The 23,913-nt window shown below is 34.3% G+C and overlaps 1 protein-coding gene across 3 annotated transcripts in view; it reads left to right on the top strand.

Annotated features, from left to right (window-relative positions):
- Positions 1 to 18,685, top strand: part of LOC145287790 (tyrosine-protein kinase Src42A-like) — a 430,888-nt gene extending 412,203 nt beyond the window's left edge. For all 3 annotated transcript variants that reach the window (XM_080135622.1, XM_080135620.1, XM_080135621.1), the window contains 2 exons: positions 16,931 to 17,087; positions 18,174 to 18,685. In XM_080135622.1, the coding sequence (XP_079991748.1) occupies positions 16,931 to 17,087; positions 18,174 to 18,385 (369 nt within the window). In that variant the 3' untranslated portion in view covers positions 18,386 to 18,685. The remainder of the gene's footprint in view (positions 1 to 16,930; positions 17,088 to 18,173) is intronic.
- The last annotated feature ends 5,228 nt before the right edge of the window (positions 18,686 to 23,913 follow it).

Genomic DNA, 23,913 nt, shown 5'->3' with positions numbered 1-23,913 from the left:
AAATGTGTACGGCACAATCACGTTGACACACCGGTTCTCGCCAGATTACCGAAGTTAAGCAACGTTGAGCTTGGCCAGTACCAGGTGTGTGACCATTTGGAAAAGCTAGGCGCTGTATGTATCTTCTGGGAAGGTTGGGCGTGGGGCCAGCATCCTCACCCTGTAAAAAAGAACTCCTCGCTACAAAAACATCTACAAAAAAGTTGTAGATGGTCTATGTCCCTCTAGGGGCTCAAGGGCTATGTGTGTGTATAAAATGAAGCTGTTTATGGAATAAATTGTCAATTAATAAGCTTTGAATAACTCCATAATGTGTTTGGACATCTTGGCCGCTAGAGAGCATTGTAGACTGAAGACATTAGTTAGAAGTCATATAACTAAACTATATCTATCTATATATATAAAAGCGAAAATGTATGTATGTTCGCTTTTTGTGTATGTCTTCAAAAGGCTTTTTTCCGGTGGATTTTTGAGGCCGTAGCTCATTATTAAAACTTTTTATATCACGTCTAAATGATAACATCTACGACTTAACACCGGTGGTCGCCTCTCTATTTAATTTGACCCACTTTGAAACATTAAATATTCAACATTTTCGGATCGGCATGTGTTACTTTCGATTTTCGGTATAAAAAAAAGCGAAACTCTATTAGAACAACTGGTCTCTAGAAAGCGATTTAACGTTTGGTCAATGTCGGCTTCATCATATCAGACGGTTGCTTTCATTTCGAGACGAGACACTCCCCCCTAATAAACGGGGAGCTGGTTTTCCCCAAAGTTAGGTAAAAACAAACAAACCCGGTTATTGACCTGATTAAAAACTGTCCCGCAGAAAATGTTAACTGCTGAATAGCTATTGCTTACATCGTCGTCGTCGTAACACGTGCACAAAATGTTAACTCTACGACTTCCACTTGACGTCATTTAGTGCGGGCACCTGTCAATTTTCTTAATTAAATAAATTCAAACTTCTTTCAGTAACTCATTCTTGCTGGCCGATCGGTTAATGTGTCATGTTTTTTTTTTTTTTTTCACATTTTATTTTCCAACTTTGCTTTAGGGCTTATTATCAAAACTCCCCCCCCCCCCCCGCCGTGTTTCTTTTTGATTTAAGAGCACACACACCTCGAAACACCCGGACAACGCCAGGTACCCCCACTAGTAGATATATAAAAGGCAAAACGGTTGTCGTCTCTACATTTATTTTGAGCGAGTTTTAAAAAAAAAATTGTTTCCAGTGTTTGTTTGTCTTTTTCATATGAATAAAGTGAAACTGAATCGAATCAAATCAACTCGCTGGCCTTTGTCTTGAAGGCAATCAGCTTTGATCAATGTGGGGAAATACTCTTTATATCAGACAATTGCTGTTCATTTGAGAGCTCCCCCTTTTTCAGAGGAGCTTGGTTTTCCCAATATCGTGGGGAAACAAATAAATGAAACAGCGAAAAGCTGAACTGGCCTTCAGCCAACGTTTATTTCTGCATCTGCGTATTCACTTAGCAAGACAACTTTTTGATTGGCATCGCTAAATTTGAACGCTTTTCACTTTCTATGGCCTCGTAGCGGTAAGATGTCACGTTTTCTTTAACTTTTTTTTCCACCTTCACATCACGGGTTCAAGCCTACCTGACTACTAACACTTTTTTTCTTTTACACCTCTAAATACTCAGGCAATGCCAGGTACCCCCGGTAGTAGCAAATAAGCATGAAACATGGCTTGGTGTTACCAACTGTTGAGAGAAGGGTTTTCCTTAGGCACCAAATCCAATAGAGGTGTTATTCACTGGAATCCAGGACAGCCAGGTTTTTTACTTCGGCACCAAAGCCAACAGTGATGTTGCTTACTGCGGAGTCTAGGAGAGCCAGGAGGGGGGGGGGCTTGACACCAAAGCCAACAGAGAATAGGTCATTAATGAGCTGACATTTTTCCTGTTAAGAGGTATGGCAATGGTACTATGCAGTTCTAGGAGTTCCACCCTCCCAGGTTTTGCCTTCTCTTTTTGAGAAGGAGTTAATTTATTGCTAATCACCTAGGTTGGAGGGAGAGGTACCAAGGCATTTTTTTTTTTTTTTTTTTTACTGGCCAGACTGCTCTTATTACTCTTGGGTACTGGCTCTTTAAATCCCATTTTCTAACCCTTGTCACATCATCCTGCCATGGGGAGGGAGATAAATATTGAGCCCAAGACACTCACATAACTAACTCTATCAAAGCTAACTAAAGAAGAGAAAAAAGCTATGAACCAAACAGCAGTATCACTACATTACATAACAATGAAAATATTCGTTTTTCATCTTATTGCATCAATTGCCATTACAAATAGCATTCTGCCTGAGAGCTCATCATTCAAACTCCTTGGCTTAACATTTGCAACATGACTTGAAACAAATACATTGAAAACATTGCCAAGATTGCTGCAAAGAAAGTGAGCTTTCTCTCTCTCTCTACTATGCTACAAAATTACTTACATCAGAGAGTATCCTATATCTTTATAAATCCACAATTTTCCCATTCGAGGAGTATTTTTGTGTGGATGTTAAAAAATTAGGCTGGAATCTACATTATGCATGGTAAGGCAGCAGGATAGGGTAGTGGTTGTGTAACTAATGTAACTATCTGTTTCAAGGTTGTTATAGAAATTACACTCTCCCAAAAGGCATTTAAACTTAAAAGTAACATTGATTCTTTCTAATAAATGGTTATATTTGTAAACTTAATCATAAATTGAAAAATAAAAAATAAAAAAAATGTCGAAAAATATTTTTCGTGTGGAGATGATTGATTTCCAAAATCATGTGATATTGGTGTTGCGATTCTTCAAGAAACAGAAGAACAGCTGCGGTTCTCGTGTTAGCATCTCGGATCAGATTTGATTTTCTCCTTTTTTTTTTTTTTCTGAAACTTTTTGCCATTAAGAAGGTATTATTGATCCTCTCCTTTTTGAACATGGCGATCTTTCGACTTTTTCTTTTTCAAACGAAAATGATTAAGAATGGAGAGAAATTTGAATTTAGGTTGTGATATTTTCATAGAAAAAGAAGGGGAAAGTTTGTATTTTTTTTTTTTTTGTTATCTTGATAAACAAAAACATTATGGTTGTCTTTAGTGCTAAGAATAAAGCATTTAAAACAAACAAAAAAAAACAAAGTTAATAAAACAATGAAGAAGACTAATTTTCCTTTTCCCAATTGAGCACTTAATAATTTTACAGTTTAGCTTTCTTGTAGTCTTTTCTTGGTCTCGCTGTATTCTAAGAAAAGAATTCATCTAGTCTGGTTGAGTGTCCAGCTTAGTACTGTTATTTGTGTTAGCATCACTTGGAAAATGTGTATCGTTCCTCGTATAAGCCAGTGTCTAGCCGTGTTGAGGAGATATTATTTGGGCTCCAAAAAGTATGTTATTTTGAATATTTGGGCAGAGTTTGTTTATCTTAAAATGAAAATGATTTGGAATGGAAGAAAATCTAAATTTGGATTGTGATATTCTCATAGAAAAGGAAGTGGGGGGGTCTTCTTTTCTTTTTTTTTTTTCTTTTTTTTTTTAATCCTGAAAAAAAAAATTTGGTTGTCTTTAGTTCCAAGAATAAAACAATTTGTAAAAAAAAAAAAAAAAAAAAAAAAAAATTTAAATCCGGATTTTGATTATAGCATTGAAAATAAAACGAGGTATCCTTGCATGCAGTTTTTAATTAAAAATTAGCATGACTCACTTTGAGAAGGTAGTTTTCTCTTCATACTTAAAGATTGCTGGTGTCTGTGTGTATGTATATTTGTACGCATATTATTTGGCATAATCATGTTCACAAACTGGTTCTCGTTAGGTCACCAAAGTTAAACAACATTGAGTCTGGCTAGTACCAGATGCGTGACCATTTAGGAATTCTAAGCATTGTATATGCTCTTCGCTTATCTCGGCATTACTTCCAGTCATCCTGAACCTCCACTTGCCACTGGTAGCCAACTTAGGAGAGGTTTAATTGGAGATCTGCATAACTCTTGCAACAAAAATTCCGTGCGCAGGCTTCCTAACATTGAGTATCCATAATCTGTCGAAGCTAAAGGAAGCTACTATGTTTGTATGTTCTGCTAAAGGTAAAAAAAAAAAAAAAAAAAAAAAAAAAAAACTACAAAGTTGATATATTCTTCATCGGTGTTGCCCTGGATGAATAAAAAAATTTTTAAATTATTTAATTATCTGGGAGCCATTTTGTTGGGGGTGGTCCGTTTTTCATTATTATTATGTATTAATTTTGAAAGAAAATGCTGGCTTATTACTCTAGGAATCTATTATGTAAAGGAGAGTTGTGTGTGTGTGAGTGTTCAGCTAGATAATAACAGATTTATGAAGGAGAAAGAGGGGGATGAAGAGAGAGAGAGAGAGAAGTTTTGATAGAAATGAGCTGTACTTTTGCATGTTTAGGAAAAGGTAGGAGGAAAATGGAGAAAAAGGAAAGAAGCTTTAATAGAAATGTTGTACTTTTGTCCAAGGTAATGCTGGGTACCCCTGCTAGTGCGTGTGTGTATGTATATACATATATATATACATACATATATATACTAGAAGTACCCGTCATTGACTGGGTTCAAAAACAGCCTACAGAAAATGGATTATGATTGATGAAAGTATGATAGGTTATGAAAAGAAGGGGGTTTTAAAGAGATAGGTTTTGATACTCAAAAATTTTACCCTAAGCAAAATATGATGAAAGTAAAGATAATTTTTGCAAAAAAATATTTTTTTATATCAACTTGGTTTCCATTCGTAGCCAAGAGTGACCAACAAAATGATGTTTCCGTACAAAGAGAAAATGTTATATATATAATATAAATATACAAGAAATAAATGTTACCATAGTCAATAAAAGTTACTTTTATTGTAGAAAAGTTCATTGGTTTGTATTTTTAAGTAGTTTATAAAAAATTCACGAACCGGTTTAAAAAAAAATCAAAATGGCAGTGACTTTGAAATGGAGAGCCCCGTTTTCAATTTGAAGGAGGAGCACCTGAGCATTCTGTGTTAACAATTTAAGGGTTCCGGTCAACGTAAGGAATTTAAGGGTTACGGTCAACGTAAGGAATATTTATAAACATAATTTTAATATTTTCCATTATTTTGTGCTTGAGGAATATTCGATTATGGCATGTGTAGTTTATATAAAAATTCATATAAGTAGTTATTGCTTCAAATTTCGTTTTAATTTCGGTTCGCTGAAATTATTTCAAGTAAAGAGCATTAAAAACTATTTAAAAAAAAACAAAAAACATGAACTGAACTTTTATTGACTATGGTAACATTTATTTCTTGTATATTTATTTTTTCGGGTAGTGAATTGTTGGCTTTTCTGCTAAACACTCTTACTAAATAATATCGACGAAATATCGAAAAACAAAGAAACAAAAACAGTTTTGAAAAATAATGAAGCTTTACTTACTTTAGTAAAATAATCCGAAACAGCAAAATGGGATATTAAAAAAGTAAACACGTAATTACTTTAGTTTTTTAAAGCAAAGAATCGATATAAATATGAATAAGAAGAAAATGTCACCCATTTCAAGCAGAACAGCTTTGTTTCAGTTTTACAGTATTGAACGGTGTAGTATTGCACCGTTGGATTCAGGGTTGTACTATTGTAATGTAAAGAACACGCAGAAAGGGTTGTAATCAACTAAATTCCTTCTAGTACACTGACAAAAAAAAAGCTTAAACAGATATATAAATAAAAATGAAAAGGTTATGTAAATGTTTTTAAAAAGACACGTAATCACGTGAGCAGGATTTTTTCCTTCTTTTGACACGATAACAAGTAACGTTCTTATTTTTTATTATTTATCTATTTTCGAAAGAGTGCCACATGCAAGTGGAGAAGAAAAAAACAGTTATGCAAAATTTGTGTCAAGAATTGTCTAAAGTTCCGACTTTTTTTTTTTTTGGCTTTCACTTTAATAAGAACATGAATTTATGAGGTGAATTTATTCAACACAATATGATTCAACTCAAAAAAATAAATAAAAGCTAACGTGAATTAAGATTAAAGTTAACGTGTTATTGTGGACCCTCACCCCTTGTTAAACTTTGTGACATATTTACATTCTATGGAGGTCAGGCGCGAACGAACACCCAATGATTTTATTATACCATATTTCTTCAAACTGAAACATAATTATCAAAGTATACTTACGCAAATAAATATGAAAAGTCTTTGTTAAAGTTTGTGCCATATTTCCATGGAGTACAGGCACGAATGCAGATCCCACAATTTTATTATACCATCCCTATTTAAGTTAAAACATACTTATAAAAGTATTCTTATGTACATCTATATCAAAACCAAACTCCTATCCTTACATCATCAACACTCTGATCCCCATCTGGCATCAATTATGATGGATAGCTCTCATCTGGGTGAGACCCCGTGTTTTGACAAGCTTCTGGGTTTGACTTTTACTCCTGATCTGAAATGGAACACGTACATCAAGTCTGTTGCCAAGGTCGCTGGAAAGATGGTGGGATCCTTCTACCACTCCAGGAGATATCTCACTACTGATGCAATTCTCTATCTATATAAAAGCCAAGTACGTCCAAGGATGGAATACTGTTGCCATATCTGGGCAGGAGCTGCTAAAAACAGCCTATCCTGCCTTGACAGAGTACAAAATAGACTTTGTGGCTTAGTGGAGGATGCCCTTTTCTCTACCCTGCAACCTCTCTCCCACAGAAGAGTCATTGCGAGCCTATCCTTGTTTTATCGTTATTTCCATGGCAGGTGCTCGTCTGAACTCCAATCTCTGGTCCCCCCTCGCCAATCTTTCACGAAAAACACCCGTCTAGCTGAATCCACTGTGAAAAATTTCCCCCACTCTATATCTGTGCCTAAATCAAAACGCGGATTCCATGAACAAAGCTTCTTTCTTAGAACTGCACGCCTGTGGAACTCTGTTCCGTCTGCCTGCTTCCCACCGGACTACAACTTGGATGTCGTCAAGTCCAACGTTAACAAATTCCTAATGAACTGCCCCCTTAAGTAAACACTTCATCAAATCTCCACACTAACGTAATGTACTTGCAATAACCCTTATCCCTGAGTGGCTTCCGGGCCTTGATAAGTGGTGATCACTGTGTAAAAAAAAAAAAAAAAAAAACTCCTTGTAAACGTTTCTTTTTTCATTTTGTATTTCCATACTTTGGGGGACAGGCACGAACGCAGACCCCACAATTTTTATGAAGCACCGTTCTGCCAGATCAAACATACCCATTCCTGATCATCGATACATCTTCTATCATTATATGTAATCAGTTTTGTAAAATAGTCAACCATATAGGAGCCTATTTGTGACCACACACACACATACAATCACGTTCAGCTTTATATTTATATCTTCTAAGCAAAATCAAGACATCAAGGAATAGATTGATAGCAACAAATAGTGTATTTCATCGTCAGTTACAATTGTTTCAAAACTATTTGGACAAATTCAAACATTGTCATTTGAAAATTTTCACAAGAACAGCCTATCGTCAGACGTATTGAATAAAAAACTCTTTAACAATGAACAGTATGGAGTCCATTTTCCTTATGTGGAAAAGAACATCATATATATATATATAACTCTATGAATCTTGTTAACTTGTTTGTCCAGATCTTATTCATTAAAACACAAATGAGGATAACCGCATACACTAATAAATTTTTATGCATAGTATATTTTTTAAGGTGAATATATTTTGAGAAATTTTTTTTAGAAAGATGACCAATTACATCAGAAAGAAAATGCTGACTCATGCCTAAAGCAATTAGTTAGTTTTCAAAAATCAAGGGGGCTAACTTCTCTTTGAACTAATACTTTATTTCATTAAGATTTGAATTTATATCCAAGGGTTCTTTTAAGGATAGACATTGTTCCCTTTATGGCTGTCAACTGTATTTCGGTACGGCTTGGTTTTTTAGGAATTGTTTCCAAGTAATAAAGTTGTTTTTTTTGTTTTTTTTCATTAGATTGGTGGTTTCTATCACAACCGGTATAATGCATATTTTTTTTTTTTTTTCAGGACTGTTTTTAAATCATTTTTTAGGTCTTGATATTTTGTTCAGCTCTATTAAGGCCATAATCATTTGGGGCAGTGACATCAATAATGAGTGCAGTTCTTTGTGTGTGTGTGTGTGTGTGTGTGTGTGTAAAGAGGAATGGACGGATAAGACAGAAGGGGTTGTGAATTGGGAGAAGGAAAGAGAAAATAGAGAGATGGACAGAGAAAGAAATAAAATTTGATTGTCTTTAGAAGAAAGCATTTTCAAAAAAAGAAGTTTTCTTTGTTCTTATTTCATCTTGAGATTTTGATTATAGCGTTGAAAATGCAGTTTCTAATTTTTAACAAGAATCACCTTGAAAGTTAATTTTCTCTTCCTACTTCAAGATTGCTTTTCTTTTTTTTTTAATTTCCATTTGATCATGAAATAGAAATCTAATATATAAATATATAAAGGGCAGTTGTGTGTGTGTGTGTTTAGCTAAAACTTGAAAATGACAAAACAAGCACCCACAAAGTTTTTTTTTTTTTTTTTTTGCCGTTGCCCCGGATGGATCATATCTAAAATTGGGAAACAATTATTCAATTATTCATTCCTTGACCTTACAGATTTTGTGAAGAGTGGGATGGGGTCTGTTTTCCAACCTATAACTAAAGGGAAGTAACTCTGATTTTTTTTTAATGGATTATTCCCCTTATGTTGACTCATTCCTTAAAGAATCTATAAAAGTATGTGTGTACGAGGGAGAGGAAAAAAAGATAGAAATTTTGATATAAATATGTTACACTTTTACCCTAGTCTATTGTGTAAAGGGCATTTGGCTGTGCATATCATGGATCATTTGTAGCTGTTTTCACTCTTGAAAAAGCCCACGTTAGATTGGCAAAATGTCGAACACTAAGGTTTTCCTCTATTTTTGTTTGTATGTCTACCCAAAAGTAAAAAAAAAACTACAAATTAATTAATTACATTTTCACCCCAAACAAGGCACATTGCCACTTTGGTGTAGGGGGCTACTATTAGGGGCAACAACTACTGGGGTACTATGTAGGGATTTGGGCAGCAAGATATCGGTTCACATTGCACTTAAACTTCTGCACGTCAGTAGAGTTGGGGAAGCAGGGACCTGGAATGGAATTCCAAAGTCGAGCGGTTCTGGGGAAGAAACTACTGGAGTAGAAAAATCTTTTACATCTAGGGATCTCTACAGTGTGGGGGTGGGATTTTGCAGCTTGTCGGGTCTGTCGAGGGTGTTCACGTTGTGGGGGCACAAGTGCTTGCAGTTCGTTAGAGCATTCACCATTAAAATACTTGTAGAACAGGCAGAGGGATGCAGCGTTTCGTCGATGGGCCAGAGGCTGAAGCTTAGATGCCAGTTCAGGGCCTATCAGATTTGTAACTCTCTTTTGAACCTTGTCAAAGAGCGAGAGACTAGTAGCCAATGCACCAGCCCAAATATGACAGCAATACTCCATACATAGATGAATGGTTGCCTTATAGAGGTACAGGATACTTTCGGGGGGGTTAGTAGTTTTCTAGCATGGTAGAGAGAGCCCACCTTCCTTGCAGCGGCCCTGGCAATGCCTTCAATGTAATTGTTCCAACTCATGTTTCCTGTGAACGTTAGGCCAAGGAGTTTGAAAGATGTACTCTCAGATAAAGAGTCGTTGGTCATTGCTATAGGTGGTAGAGAAGGTTTTTTGTAATTATTGAATGAAACTAGTTTAGTCTTGGCGGCATTGAATTTGACCATCCATTTTTGTCCCCATTCCACTACAGATTGGAGGTCATCCTCTTGTGCTTCTGCCATTTCTTTAGATATGTGTTCATTTGTTTTCCTGTCGTGCCTGTTATAGAGTGTGCTGTCATCAGAATATATACCCATCTCAGAGGCAATTTTGTCGGGGAGGTCATTTATGAATATCAGGAACTGTAGAGGTCCAAGGATAGACCCCTGAGGCACTCCCGCATTTATATCATATTATTTAGATGTACGATTGTCGAGGACAACCTGGATTTTTCTCTTATCTAAGAAGAATTTAATTATGTTAAGTATTCTACCAGTGATACCGTATGATCTAATTTTCCTGAGGAGACCTTCATGTCATACCCTGTCAAAAGCCTTAGATATATCTAGAGCTACCGCTCTGCCCAGTGAATGGTATATATGTTCAGAGATTACAGTAAGGATGTCTGCTGTGGAACGGGCTTGTCTAAATCCATATTGTTTGTCAGTCAGAAGTTTAGCATCTGTCAGGTGATGAACTAGAGCATCATTAATTAAGGTCTCAAATATTTTGGCAAAAAGTGAGAGGAGGCTAATGGGCCGATAATTTAATGGGTCAGTTCTTTTGCCAGAATTCTTGAATACTGGTACCACAGAAGCAGTTTTCCAACAGCCTGGAAAGCAAGATTCATTAAGGCATTTGTTGTAGAGTTTGGAGAGAACTGGAGCTTCTTCGGCTGAACACTTTTTTAATAGCATAGATCGGGTCCACATGCTCTTGAAGTGTCAAGGTTTTTTATGATAGCATGCACCTGAGCAGGGGTGATTTTCAGATCGTCTAGCATGGCATCTGTCCACATAGGAAATTCAGGTAGAGGGTGGTTGGAAGGGTCCAGTGTGGAGTTTGAGGCAAACCGACTGGCAAGCATGTTAGCCTTTTCGGTTGCTGAGCAAACAACCTCGTGATTGTTGGTTAGTGGGGGAATTGTTGATTGCCCATTATTTACTACACTGTTGTAGATTTTCCAGAAGTCACGATTTCCTCATTTTTGTGCTTCGATGCGTTTTTTAGTGGTTTCCGTAAATTCTCTCTTAGCTGTCGCTATTTCTTTCTTAACGTATTCTTAAGTATATTTGTTACTTTGAAAAGAATCTAAAATTTTAAAACAAATCACCTTGAAAATCTAGCATTCTCTCCATACTTCAAAATTGCTTTTTTTTTTTTAAATTTTTCTATTTTATGTATATCTCTTTTTCATATTAAGAATCATTTTCTTTACAAGATAATTGTTTCTCATAGTATACTCCAGTAGTTTCTTCCCCAGAACAGCTAGACTTTGGAATTCCATTCCAGGTCACTACTTCCCCAACTGTACTGACATGCAGAAGTTCAAGTGCAGCGTGAACCAACATCTTGCTGGCCAAATCCCTACATAGTACCCGAGTAGTTGTTTCCCCTGATAGTAGCCCCCCTACACCAAAGTGGCAATGTGCCTTGTTTGGGGTGAAAATGTAATAATAATAATAAAAAATAAATAAATAAATAAAAGTATATTCAGAGTGTTATTTTCACAACATTTCAATCAATGTAATCTCCGACCTTCTTGTCAAACTCGAGAATCTTTCAAGGTCCTTAAATAATTATAGTTTACACTTTTTTTTTTTTTTTACACAGTGGTCACCACTTATCAAGGCCCAGAAGCCACTCAGGGATAAGGGTTATTGCAAGTACATTACGTTAGTGTGGAGATTTGATGAAGTGTTTACTTAAGGGGGCAGTTCATTAGGAATTTGTTAACGTTGGACTTGAACACATCCAAGTTGTAGTCAGGTGGGAAGCAGGCAAACGGAACAGATTTCCACAAGCGTGCAGTTCTAAGAAAGAAGCTTTGTTCATGGAATCCGCGTTTTGATTTAGGCACAGATAAAGAGTTGGGGAAATTTTTCACAGTGGATTCAGCTAGACGGGTGTTTTTCGTGAAAGATTGGCGAGGGGGGACCAGAGATTGGAGTTCAGACGAGCACCTGCCATGGAAATAATGATAAAACAAGGAAAGGCTCGCAACGTCTCTTCTGTGGGAGAGAGGTTGCAGGGTAGAGAAAAGGGCATCCCCCACTAAGCCACAAAGTCTATTTTGTACTCTGTCAAGGCAGGATAGGCTGTTTTTAGCAGCTCCTGCCCAGATATGGCAGCAGTATTCCATCCTTGGACGTACACTTTGTAGATTGAGCAGATTTCGGTCAACTTTTTCCTTTCTTTAATCCTCAAAGTGTCAAAGTCATGTCGCTGATGCTACCAGATCAGGCTGTCTGAAGATACTGGCTTCCTGACCTAAAATGCACCACACATTTATGTTATTGTTTTTTTTTTGTTTTTTTTACTTTATTTGCAAAACTCAATCATGCTCTGCAAAGTCAAAAACAACAACAACAACAATTTTCCTCTACAAAACAACCAGACCAAACATGAATAAATATTTGGAGATATAAAAAAAAAATAAGTATAAAAATCTCTTCCGAAATTACTGGCTTCGGCATTATGTAAGCGAAAATACGGTTGATATATCATAAAACAGAACAACCAAACCAAACGTCATGAATAAATATTTCAATATGTAAAGAACTTTATGCATAAAAACTTTTTTCTAAATTACTGGGTCCTGGATATGACCTTAAACTATATCCAGTGGTGAGGCCCCAGCACGTGAGCTTTGGGGAGTGTGGAGCCACCCTTTAATTGCCATTGCTCCCAGGTCCACTCTGACCCGGAGTGGTAGTACCTGTATATCCCAACTATGGGTTAAATAGAAAATTACTTGCAAACAACAAATATATTCTATTAAAAAAATCTTTCTTCAAAATCTTTGGATTCGGCATTAAATAACCTGAAAAGGGTTGATATGCTGTAAAACAAAAACAACCAACCAACCAACCTGAATTACTGGCTTCAGAATTATATAACCCCAAAAGATTTATATGCCGTAAAAGAACTAAAATAACCTTATTTTCTATTGATATCTCTACTATTATATAAGTCACTTTCCTTCCTCGTAGGTTCCAAAACGGCTGAGCCTATCTTTTGCAAATTTTACACAAAACTAATTTATATGTCTGGCAGTGTTCTTAGATATGTGTTGTACAGAAATTCATCCGATAAGTATTGAAAATCAAAAAAAAAAAAAAAAAAAAAAATCCGATCTTAAAAATAGCTTTTTCTCTCTTACAGATAAAAAAAGAATAATTTTTTTACAGAATATTTTATGTTACACTGGCAAGGGAGATAATAAAATTTCAACAAATTTCTTTTTAAAAAAAACAAATTTATAATAGTCTGGAGATATAGCTTAGTTTTAGAGTATAGACTGCAGATCGAATGATCCCTTGTTCAAGCCTGGGTGGACGTCACCATTTTATTTCAATTTTTTTTCTTATTAATGGTCTCAATTTATAATAAAAGAGATACCACTTAAAATCGCTGCAAATCATTTCTTTGTTTGTATATTTTAAAACTGAACATTAATCAGAAATGACTTTTCCAGGGCATTCGTCATCAAGCCCAAATATCAGCTGACATGATATTGTAAACAAACACTGTGGTATTTGATGAACGACATTATCTTTATTATTATTATTTTTTATTTTATTTATTTATTTTTTTTTTTTTGCAAATTAGTTCACTGGGCAAATTATTCTTTGTAATAGATATAATCAATGGAGGATTGATTCTATAATAATGCATATGCAATATGTATAAATTAATATATCATGTTTAAGCGTATTGTACAACAGGCAACGTCGGGCTGCTAACTAGTTATGTCTAAAATATTTATAAAAATACAGACGTTAAAAAAAAATCTATAATTTAATAGATATTTTTCTATTGCCTTTCAATTATTCATGTTGGAATCGTATTATTGACCCTAAATTCTAAATCGATCGGTTATTATTCTCTGCATTCAAATATTAATAAATTTTTAAAAATCGATTTCTTCTCATTCATTTTTGTTTTGTTTGTGTGTGTGTGTGTGTGTGTGTGTGTGTGTGTGTGTGTGTGTGTGTGTGTGTGTGTGTGTGTGTCATTTCAACAACAAAAAAATTTAATTGTAATAAATGGCAAGCAGGTTTTTACTTTTGGAATTATCAATAATTTTAAAGGTTTTAGATATTTATTTTATTTTTATGAACTGGTCTGAGTGGCTACAAAAATATGCACAAATTTCTAAGAATTGATCAAGAGAGTTTATACAATTTTCATTGGAATTCCACTAAGATCGAGTTTATAAACAAATATATTCCAAAACTATAATAATGAAATTATTCGTATTATTTGGATTCTAATTTGAAATCGTCTTCTTACATTAAGTTCATTGGGGTCTTAAAAACCTAACTGATCCTTTTTTATTTTTTTTCAATAAATAAAAATAGTTACTTAAGGTAAGTCAGTTGCGAGTCTTCTATAGATCACCCCCCCCTCCCTACAAATTTATTTTTACGCTTGAGAAAATATCTGCACATTTAACGTGTGTTTTTATAGGAAATCGGGGAAAAAATAACAACTTAATTGCTAAATATTTAGAGATTTACAAGAAATCAGAAATTTAGTACAGAATCAGTAATTGTATTGGAATCATCTCATCTCTAATATATATATCTATAAGAGTTGGGACGATTAATCAGAATCAAAATCAGGAATCGGAAAAATCGGAACATTTGGGGGTATCGGAAAAATTGGTACCTATTTTCCGATGCCAAAACTGATTCTTTTAATTGCCATTTTTATTTTTGTTTAAAGTAAAATCTTCCATTGCTGATAATAATGATAAAATAAATATTTAATAATAAATATAAAGCTAAAATCAATAAGTCATCCTCCACATGTGTATTAAAAAAATCTTTCTTCAAAATCGTTTAGGAAGATATCTGCATATTAAACGTGTTTTTTTATGAAAATTAGGAAAGCATAACAATCTTATAGTTAAATATTTAGAGATTTATAAAGAATTGGAATCAGTAATTGTATCGGAATCAGGAAAAATATTGAAATCGTCCCATCACTAATATTTATACTATTATAAATCATAAGCTAAACGTTTTAGTTTCGATTCTCGGTTGTGGCCATTTTTTTTGGGGGGGGGGGGGTCCAATATAATTTATGATATAAATCTCAATTGTCGGTTTGTATGAATGTATGTATGTTTGTATGTCTATCAAAAACTTTCTACAGATGTGACGGATCCTGACGAGATTGGTATCGTTTTGAAGCTCGACATCTCGAACAACAAATATCGAAAAATTGGCCAAAACATTAATTCCTTCGCGCTCAACTGGCAGTTTTCTACAAGGAGGGGGTCAGTTTTTGCCTCACCATTTTCGCAAGTCATCATATCGGTTGAATTGACTACGCTTAATTTCAACGTTCGGAACATCCAGTCGGCTAAGGCGTCACATTCTTTTTTAACCTTTTTTTCTACTTTGCATTACGGGTTTGAGCTGCCTGCCTACTACCTTTTTTTTTTTCTTTGTAACACCTCTGCCTACTGTTGTTTTGACCCCCCCCCCTAAAGACAGTAAGTAAAATACAATAACCATTAAGCTAGCTTGACAAGATCTTTAAAGAGTGTTTTCAAACCTACTTATTCTTAACATAACAGTTGACAAATGGATAAAAATCAGATGACTTTCACACGTACCAATTTTTCAAATTTCTCCCCTTAGCAGCCCTTTTTTCTGGATGAAAACCGATTAATAAAAGTTTTTCACATGTGTGAATACCCTATATACCAAATTTCAAGTTTGTAGATAAAAAAAATTGTTGAGTATGTAGGTTGAGAATTGTCCTCACACACGCTCATTTTTAAAGATATATACACAGACATGACAGAAAAGAATAGACACAAAAATCAACATTTTTCCTAAGATTAATATATGCTTATTTATATTTACAGATAGGAATAGTGCTGAAATAACTTAGAATATGTCATTAATTGAAGCATGCCACAAATGGAGCATTCAGAATTTCTGCGAAGACAATGATGGTCAACATGAAGGTAGTCTTAGTCAACACAAAATAGCAGGAAATTTTTCGATATCCCTTTCTACTGCTAATAGAGTGATCATACAATTCACAAGAGCGGACAAAGATTGCACGAAACCTCATCCAGGTCGTCCTGAAAGAACCTTGCGTCTTGTGAAAAGAAAGATTGAAGCGGATCCTCGGTGCAAAACTTCTGACATTACAACACAAGCAGAGGAGCTGTAAAGTATCTTCACAAGCTGGGCTGCTATGATAGAGCTGCGAGAAGGAAACGTCTTCGTCATCCTGCCAAGCGCAGAAAAGATTGGGCTCGTGAGATGGTGGAGAGACATATGACCAATGTCATTTTCTCTGATGAGTCAAGATTTGCATTACTTTCCAATAGTGGAAAGGTATGGTCATGGAGGCTTCCTCAGCAAGAGTTTGACTTTAAAAGACTGAAACCATCATTGAAACATGGAGGTTTCTCGGCTATGGTATGAAGTGTAATTTAGAGTGATGGTCGCTTAGTCCTGGTGGAGTGCAAAGGAAACATCAATTCTGCTAAATATGTTTCAATATTACATGAAAGACTCCTACCAATATTCTCAAGTGATAAAATGAACCAAGTTGAATCTCTATTTAAAGAAGACGGAGCTCCTTGTCACTCTACTAGGACGACACAACATCGGTTGAGCCAAAATGGGATTAATAAACTTCCTTGGCCAATCAATCCCCGGATATGAATCCAATTGAAAACTGTTGGGTTATATTAGACCGGAACCTTTGCAAAATGGAAAGGAAGCCATCTGAACTTTTAGCATTATTGCGTCAGACATGGTAAGAAATTCCCCAAGATGATATTTGTCAACTGATCAGTGCCATGCCTAGAAGGGTCCTAACATTAAAAACAGCAAAAGGAATGTCAATCAAGTTTTTGATCTTGTTTTATAAATTAAGTTTATTGAAATAAACTGTTTCTATGGGTGTCTATTCTTTTGTCATGTCTGTATATATATATATATATATATATATATATATATATATATATATATATATATATATATATATATATGTGTGTGTGTGTGTTCCATTTTATTCCATTGAATATTTATTCCATTTTATTCCATATTTAATATTATCTTTTTCTTTGCTGTTTTTCAGGAGGATGAATATGAGGCTCGTGTTGGTGCTCGCTTCCCGATTAAGTGGACAGCACCAGAGGCAGCCAACTACAACAGATTCACCATCAAGTCTGATGTGTGGTCATTTGGTATTCTCCTGACCGAAATTGTCACATATGGTCGTGTACCTTATCCAGGTGAGTGCAACCCAATCATTGTAATATTTTTCATTTTCGATTTCATATGATTAGAGCTGCTTTTCATCAACCGATTTGCCATAATGTTTTGCGTGTTTGCTAATAAACTTATGTCATCCACTCCTTGTTTTTTTTTTTGGTGGGGAGGGGGAGGGGTATATCATGCCTACCTGTGCTATAATGGTATCCCCAAGATAACAAAACTTCTGGATGTCTTTTTTTGTTCAACCATCATTTTGTTACCAATCATTGCGCTGTTGTCTTGCCATCAACCTGTCAAACTTATCCTTGACTGGCCTTTTGGCTTTGATAAGCAGTGTTTCGTCAGTACATTAAAAATATTAAGAGTTAGATTTTTTTCTTACTTGTGAAGGCCCAAAGGCCACTTGAGGATAAGGGTTAAAATGATGCCATGCGGACAGTGAGATAAAGCTATGATGGTTGGACAGAATTTTATTATTTAAGAGGATGGCTCAACAAAAATTTGTTTACATTGGATTTGAAAAAGACCATGTTGTAGTTAGTTGCAAAGCAGCCCAGTGATATTGTGTTCCAAAGATGAGCAGTTCTAGGACAGAAACTTTGCTTATGGAATTTCATTTAAATTTAGGTCGAGAGAGAAAAAAACAAACTATTAATAGTGGTTGTATCAAGATGAGTTTTTCTTGTGAATGTTTTGCAGGGAGGGGAACCATAAATTGAAACTCTGATACTTTATTGACATATGTGCATGCGATAAATTTATTAGGAGATTTTCATCTATGTTTTTCACTTGTGTCCAAAGCGAAGACGTACCGTAAAACATTAATTATTTTAGAAGAAGCCAACGCCAGACAACAATAGTGTCCACCAAGGAAATTGAATAATCTTGTCCAGAGCATTTTACATCTTTTAATAATCAAGTGTGAACTCCCTGAAAGGAGGCATATAGATGTTTAACGAGTAGGCACAAAAAGATTCATAAAATGAATATGACCGGAATGTTTACCAAATTGACCAGAATCCAAATGTGGTAAGTTTTGCTATTTGTTTTTTTTTGTTTTTTTTGTCTATTTAAGTTTACATCTTTTCTTTTCTTTCTTTCAGGTATGACCAATGCCGAGGTGCTGCACCAGGTAGAACATGGTTATCGTATGCCTTGCCCACCTGGCTGTCCTAAGCCACTCTATGATATTATGCTGGAGTGCTGGCGAAAAGAAGAGATGGAGCGTCCAACATTTGAAACTTTGCAATGGAAACTGGAGGAATTCTTTACCATGGAGGGTACTGATTACAAAGAAGCCGCAGTTGTCCGATAATGTGCAGTCTTTATGAACCCCACTCAAAAAAGTTAACAGCAAAATTGAGACACTCCCAAGAAGAGGAAAAGCAAGGGAGAAGAAAAAGGATTGCAAAAAAAAAAAAAAAAAAGAAAAAAAAGTCCATCTACAACATTGACTTTTTGATCAGCATGTTAGCTAAAAGATGCTGCTATGCAAATTGCAGAGGCTTATTTCATGCTAAAAACTAACTACATACATCACTATATATATATATATATATATATATATATATATATATATATATATATACACACACACACACACATAAACACATAATACATGCACTACAAAATTAGATTAACCGTTAACACTTGTTTTATTCTGTGACTCTGTCTAATTCCACTAATGCATCAATTAAGAAATATATACTGACGGGCTCGTAGATATTTTCGTTTAGTTTATATTCTAAAAGTATACATACACGTCTCTGGAACCTTGGTATCGACACTGAGAACATATACATACCTGTGGAGCGACTTTTACTGAAGTGTAGTTATCATGCCAGTTAGTTCACCAAGCTAAAATGAAATCAAAGTCCTAAAAGGCCCAAAACAGACATTATACCATTAAGTGTTAAATATTTTTTGCAGGATTTTAATCAATTACTTGTATAATAAAAAAATAAAAATAAAAAAATTGCTCTTTTTTTTTTTTTTTTTTTTTGTTAAATAGTTTGGGTTGAGATATATATCTATCAGTAGTTATTTTAATAATGGTAAATACAAGTTTAAAAAAAAAGAAAAAGAAAGCACAAATACACAAACGCATCTTGATTAACTTCTTGAAATATTTCTTATATCCATACTTGACCATATACATCCAATCGCTGCATACAGTTATCATGAAGACATTGGCCAACTAAAATATATGATTTACTCATCTGTTATACTCAAAGCTACATTTACGACTCGATTCCTCACCACCATCCCTCCCCCTTTTCCATTTCTTTTTTTTTTATATATATACGTGGAAATCTTGCACCCTCTTTTCTCATGTGGTCGTCGAGGACAATGATAGAGTTAACCGCACCTCCCCTCGTGTGGAGCACTCTTTAGATAGCTCAATGTTTGCCAGCTTTATTGTACACGTGACTGTCGAGTTGGTCGTTTATCTCCCCTTTCCCTACTCCCCAATCCAAAAAAAATAAAATCAAAAAAAATTATTAAAAAAAAAAAAGAAAAAAAAAAGGATGTTGTCTGTGAGCTGAACAATTTCATTTCGGAAAAAAAAAAAACTTTTAAAAAAAAAAATGAACAAAAAAAAATTTTAAAAAGGGAAAATAAGAAAAACAACAAATGACTACAAAAAAACCGAGTAAAATCTTTTTATTTGGTGAAATCATAAATGTATACTTTTTTAAAAAAAAAAAATTATTATTGAAGAACAAAAAATTTAAAAATTAAATAAATAACAGAATAATGAAAAAAAAAAAAAAATATTTCTGTAACATTTTTTTCTTTTAACAAAATAATTTTGACTTTTAACACAAAAAGGAAAACAGTGTATTATTACCGATATAAAATATCTATACAAAAAAAATAGTAACTGCTGTCATTTTATAATCATGGTATCTTTCATCAGTAGGGCTGTGACAATAGAATATTCTTTTCATTCTTTTGACTCTCGTGGATATATATCCAACACAGACTCACTTAATCAACCGAGAACCACATCCGTCTATATAAAAACATATAAGATATTAACAGATATATAGTCAAAACAATGAAAAGAATATGCTGTTGTCACAGCCCTATTCTCTGATGTGCTTTTGTCTTTCTTTTTTTTCGGTCATATGTGTGAATACTAATATATATATATATATATATATATATATATATATATATATATATAAAACTGAAATTCTGTTATTTTTAACAATGTTTACTCATATATATATATATATATATATATATATATATATATATAAGCAAACATTGATAAAAATAACAGAACTCTACTGATTAATTATATTTTTAATTTTACTTTTTAAATTTTTTTTGTGTTAAGAAATTAATTACTGTTCCATATACGTCATGAACGTTTTCAAATCTTCATTGAATCATCTTCAGGTGTCAAAAACAAATGAAGGAAGAAAGAAAGAGGGGGAAAAAAAGTTTCATAAGACAGCAAGAACGGACTCTCAATTTTCCTGAAAAAACGTTCACACTTTTAATTATGGGATGCCAGAATTTGTGTCAAAGGATATAAAATTATGATAAATATGGAATGTACATTGATTATTTTGGTTTTAACAACAAAGTGGACCAGAAAATTCTTTTTAGGTCTAATTAAACAAGTGAATTCTTTTATTTTTAACGGTGCTTTATTAAATGAAAGAATGTTGCCTAAGTACACTATATATATATATATATATATATATATATATATATATATATATATATATATATATATATAAACTTTATATTAATGTTAAAACACCCTACACAAATGAACTCTTGTGCTAAGTACACATTGCCAGGGCCATAACAATTGCAGCAGTTTTCATGTTTATGTAAAGTTTATTTATAAAATCTCTACTTTGTAGTGAGCACTCTGAAAAATATTGGTTTGAAGTTCATTTTATCATTATATTTGAACTTGTTAGATTAGTCATAATTCTTTGAACCATCTGTAACATTCAATGTAGCAGAAAATCCTGGGAACATCAACCTGAAAGAACAGTTGGAAATAACTTACATACCATACATTACAACCATGTAATCCCTACAACCACCTACCTTGAAAATGCTGCTGTCAAACCTGACATGGTTATATGGAATAAGTCAGAGAGAGTTGCAACCTTGGTTGAAGTGATGATGGAGGTCTGAACAGAGCTGAAAGGGGGAAACAGACCAAATATCAAGGTCTCATGTATGATATGAAAAGAAAAGGGAATCTTAAGGAGATATCAATCATACCAGTTATTATAGCTGCTACAGGGCTTATAAAGAAGAACTTGAAGTCCTACCTAACTAATATTCCTGGTGAACCAAGTGCAAAAGAGATCCAGACAATTGCAGTTCAGAGAACAATGAGGATACTAAAAAGAGCTCTCGGTTGGTTTCAATAAAAAAGCAAGGGAATGTTGGCAGCTGGTTTGGCTGCCCCATATCCAGCGTTACAAAATTCAGGTTTGAATCGAAGGAAAAAAACGTGTTGTCAGTTAGATGTCTCGAGTCGAAGAGAAAGCAGAGAGAGAAAACGGAAGAGGAAATGGAGAGCGCCACCTGTTGGGCAAAGCGGAGGTTACCACAAGGGTGACAATCGATACATTGTTTAAAAGGTGTATGCATGGATGTGTGTGCGGTTTGCTTAAATGCATGTTAGATTAAAAAGGCATGTTCCTATAAACTTTTCGTCATTCACCTTTCATTCAATGCTGGAAACAATTCTGTTTTACAGATATGGGTTATCCTGATCTGCACTAAGTAGTACCCTTGCCAAAATTCACATTAGCTAACTTAATTGCCATTGATGTAGGGTACCTGATATGTAACACGTCTTCTGATGCCAAGGTTTGAATTCTATACGAGTCTCATATTTTACTCTGTGGTATTCTTTGTATATTCTCAGCCCTGTGGTTAAAATAAATTGTTTGCTCAGTGAAATTAACAGACATTTTCCTCTTTCTGTGAATTTGATGATGATGTTCGTCCATCGTCATGCAATTGTTCTGTGGGTTCGAAGATGGCTTCTTAGACCGATTCGAGTTCTGAAGTATTTCCCGCATGTTGGACACCTGTGAGATGATTCTGTGTTAGAGATGTTGATTGCTCTGTCTTTTCTAATGTCACGTTTTCTCTTGCGTTCTCCATTACATGCGGATTCAGCAAGTGTAGCCCCTTTGTGAGTTACGGTGCACCAGGAACATCTGTCTTGGGTTAGTTTTTCCCATGAGTTAGAATACAACCTAAACTGTTTGAGGAAGACCTTCAGATTGTCCTTGAACTGTTTCCATTGTCCGCCTGCGGGTTTTTTTCCTGTATGCAATTCACCGTAAAGGAGCTGTTTTGGGAACCTTGAATCAGGCATGCAGCATATATGACCTGCCCAATGAACCTGGCACTGTTTTAACATGGTATGTACTGATGAGAGGTTTGACCGAGCAAGGACCTTAGTGTCTGGTATCTTGTCTTGCCACTTGATTTTTAACAATCTACAGAGTGATTTGATACTGAGAGATTAAAAACGTTTTGAAAAGTCATCAGAAGATGCGTTTTAAAAGAATAGGAAAAAAGACCAGTTTATATGAATGAATAGTCTGCTACATACGATTATACATATTATTAATATTAGTATTATTAATATTAGTATTATTAATATTAGTATTATTAATACTATTAATAAAATTCTAAATGTTTAATAATAATATTAATAATATTATTAATATTAGTATTATTAATATTAGTATTATTAATACTATTAATAAAATTCTAAATGTTTATTTATGTGTGGGTGTGTGTATATATATATATATATATATATATATATATATATATATATATATATATATATATATATGACTTTCAAACAGATTTTATTTTTTTTTTACAAAGGCATCACCACTTATCAAGGCCAAGAGGCCACTCGAGGATAGGGGTTAAAGAGTGTACAGTAGACAATTGGACAATAAAGTAATAGTCAGTAATGGAAATTCGGTAAATTAATACTATTAATACTATTAATAAAATTCTAAATGTTTATTAATTAATTAATACTATTAATTAATACTATTAATACTATTAATAAAATTCTAAATGTTTATTTATGTGTGTGTATATATATATATATATATACATATATATATAACTTTCAAACAGATTTTATTTTTTTTACAAAGGCATCCCCACTTATCAAGGCCAAGAGGCCACTCGAGGATAGGGGTTAAAGAGTGTACAGTAGACAATTGGACAATAAAGTAATAGTTAGTAATGGAAATTCGGTAAATTTGTTAACTTATATGGAACGGCTCATCAAAACCTTACGTTAGACTTGAAGACAACCATATTTACATTTATGTTAGACTTGAAGACAACCATATTGTAGTCAGCTGGAAAGCAGGAAAACGGAAGACAATTTCCATAGGTGTGCAGTTCTAAGAAAGAAGCTTTGTTCATAGAATCTACGTTTAGGTTTAGGCACAGATAAAGAGTGGGGGAAATTATTGATAGTGTTTTCTGCTAGACGGGTGTTTCTTGTGAAAGTTTGGCGACGGGGGGAGACCATAGATTGTGGCTCAATCGAGCACTTGCCATGTAAATAATGATAAATTAGTGACAAACTCGCACCAAATTAAAAAATTCTTTTTTCCATGAAAGGTGTGAGTCCCTAGATTGTCCTTATCTGCATATGGTTCATAACGAACAATGGCGCGTCGCACAAAAAAAACGAAATAAGGGTTTTTGGGCTGTTTCATGCAATTGTCGAAAAAGTTACCTGCCCCTGTCAACGAAATTTAGCACTGTCTGTATACAGTTGCGGTAACATCTTTTGGCATATGGACA

The sequence above is a fragment of the Euprymna scolopes genome, chromosome 11 (assembly GCF_053919585.1).
Source record: "Euprymna scolopes isolate OS-2025 chromosome 11, ASM5391958v1, whole genome shotgun sequence".
Classification (NCBI taxonomy): domain Eukaryota; kingdom Metazoa; phylum Mollusca; class Cephalopoda; order Sepiida; family Sepiolidae; genus Euprymna; species Euprymna scolopes.
This window is presented reverse-complemented; position numbering and strand designations above follow the sequence as displayed.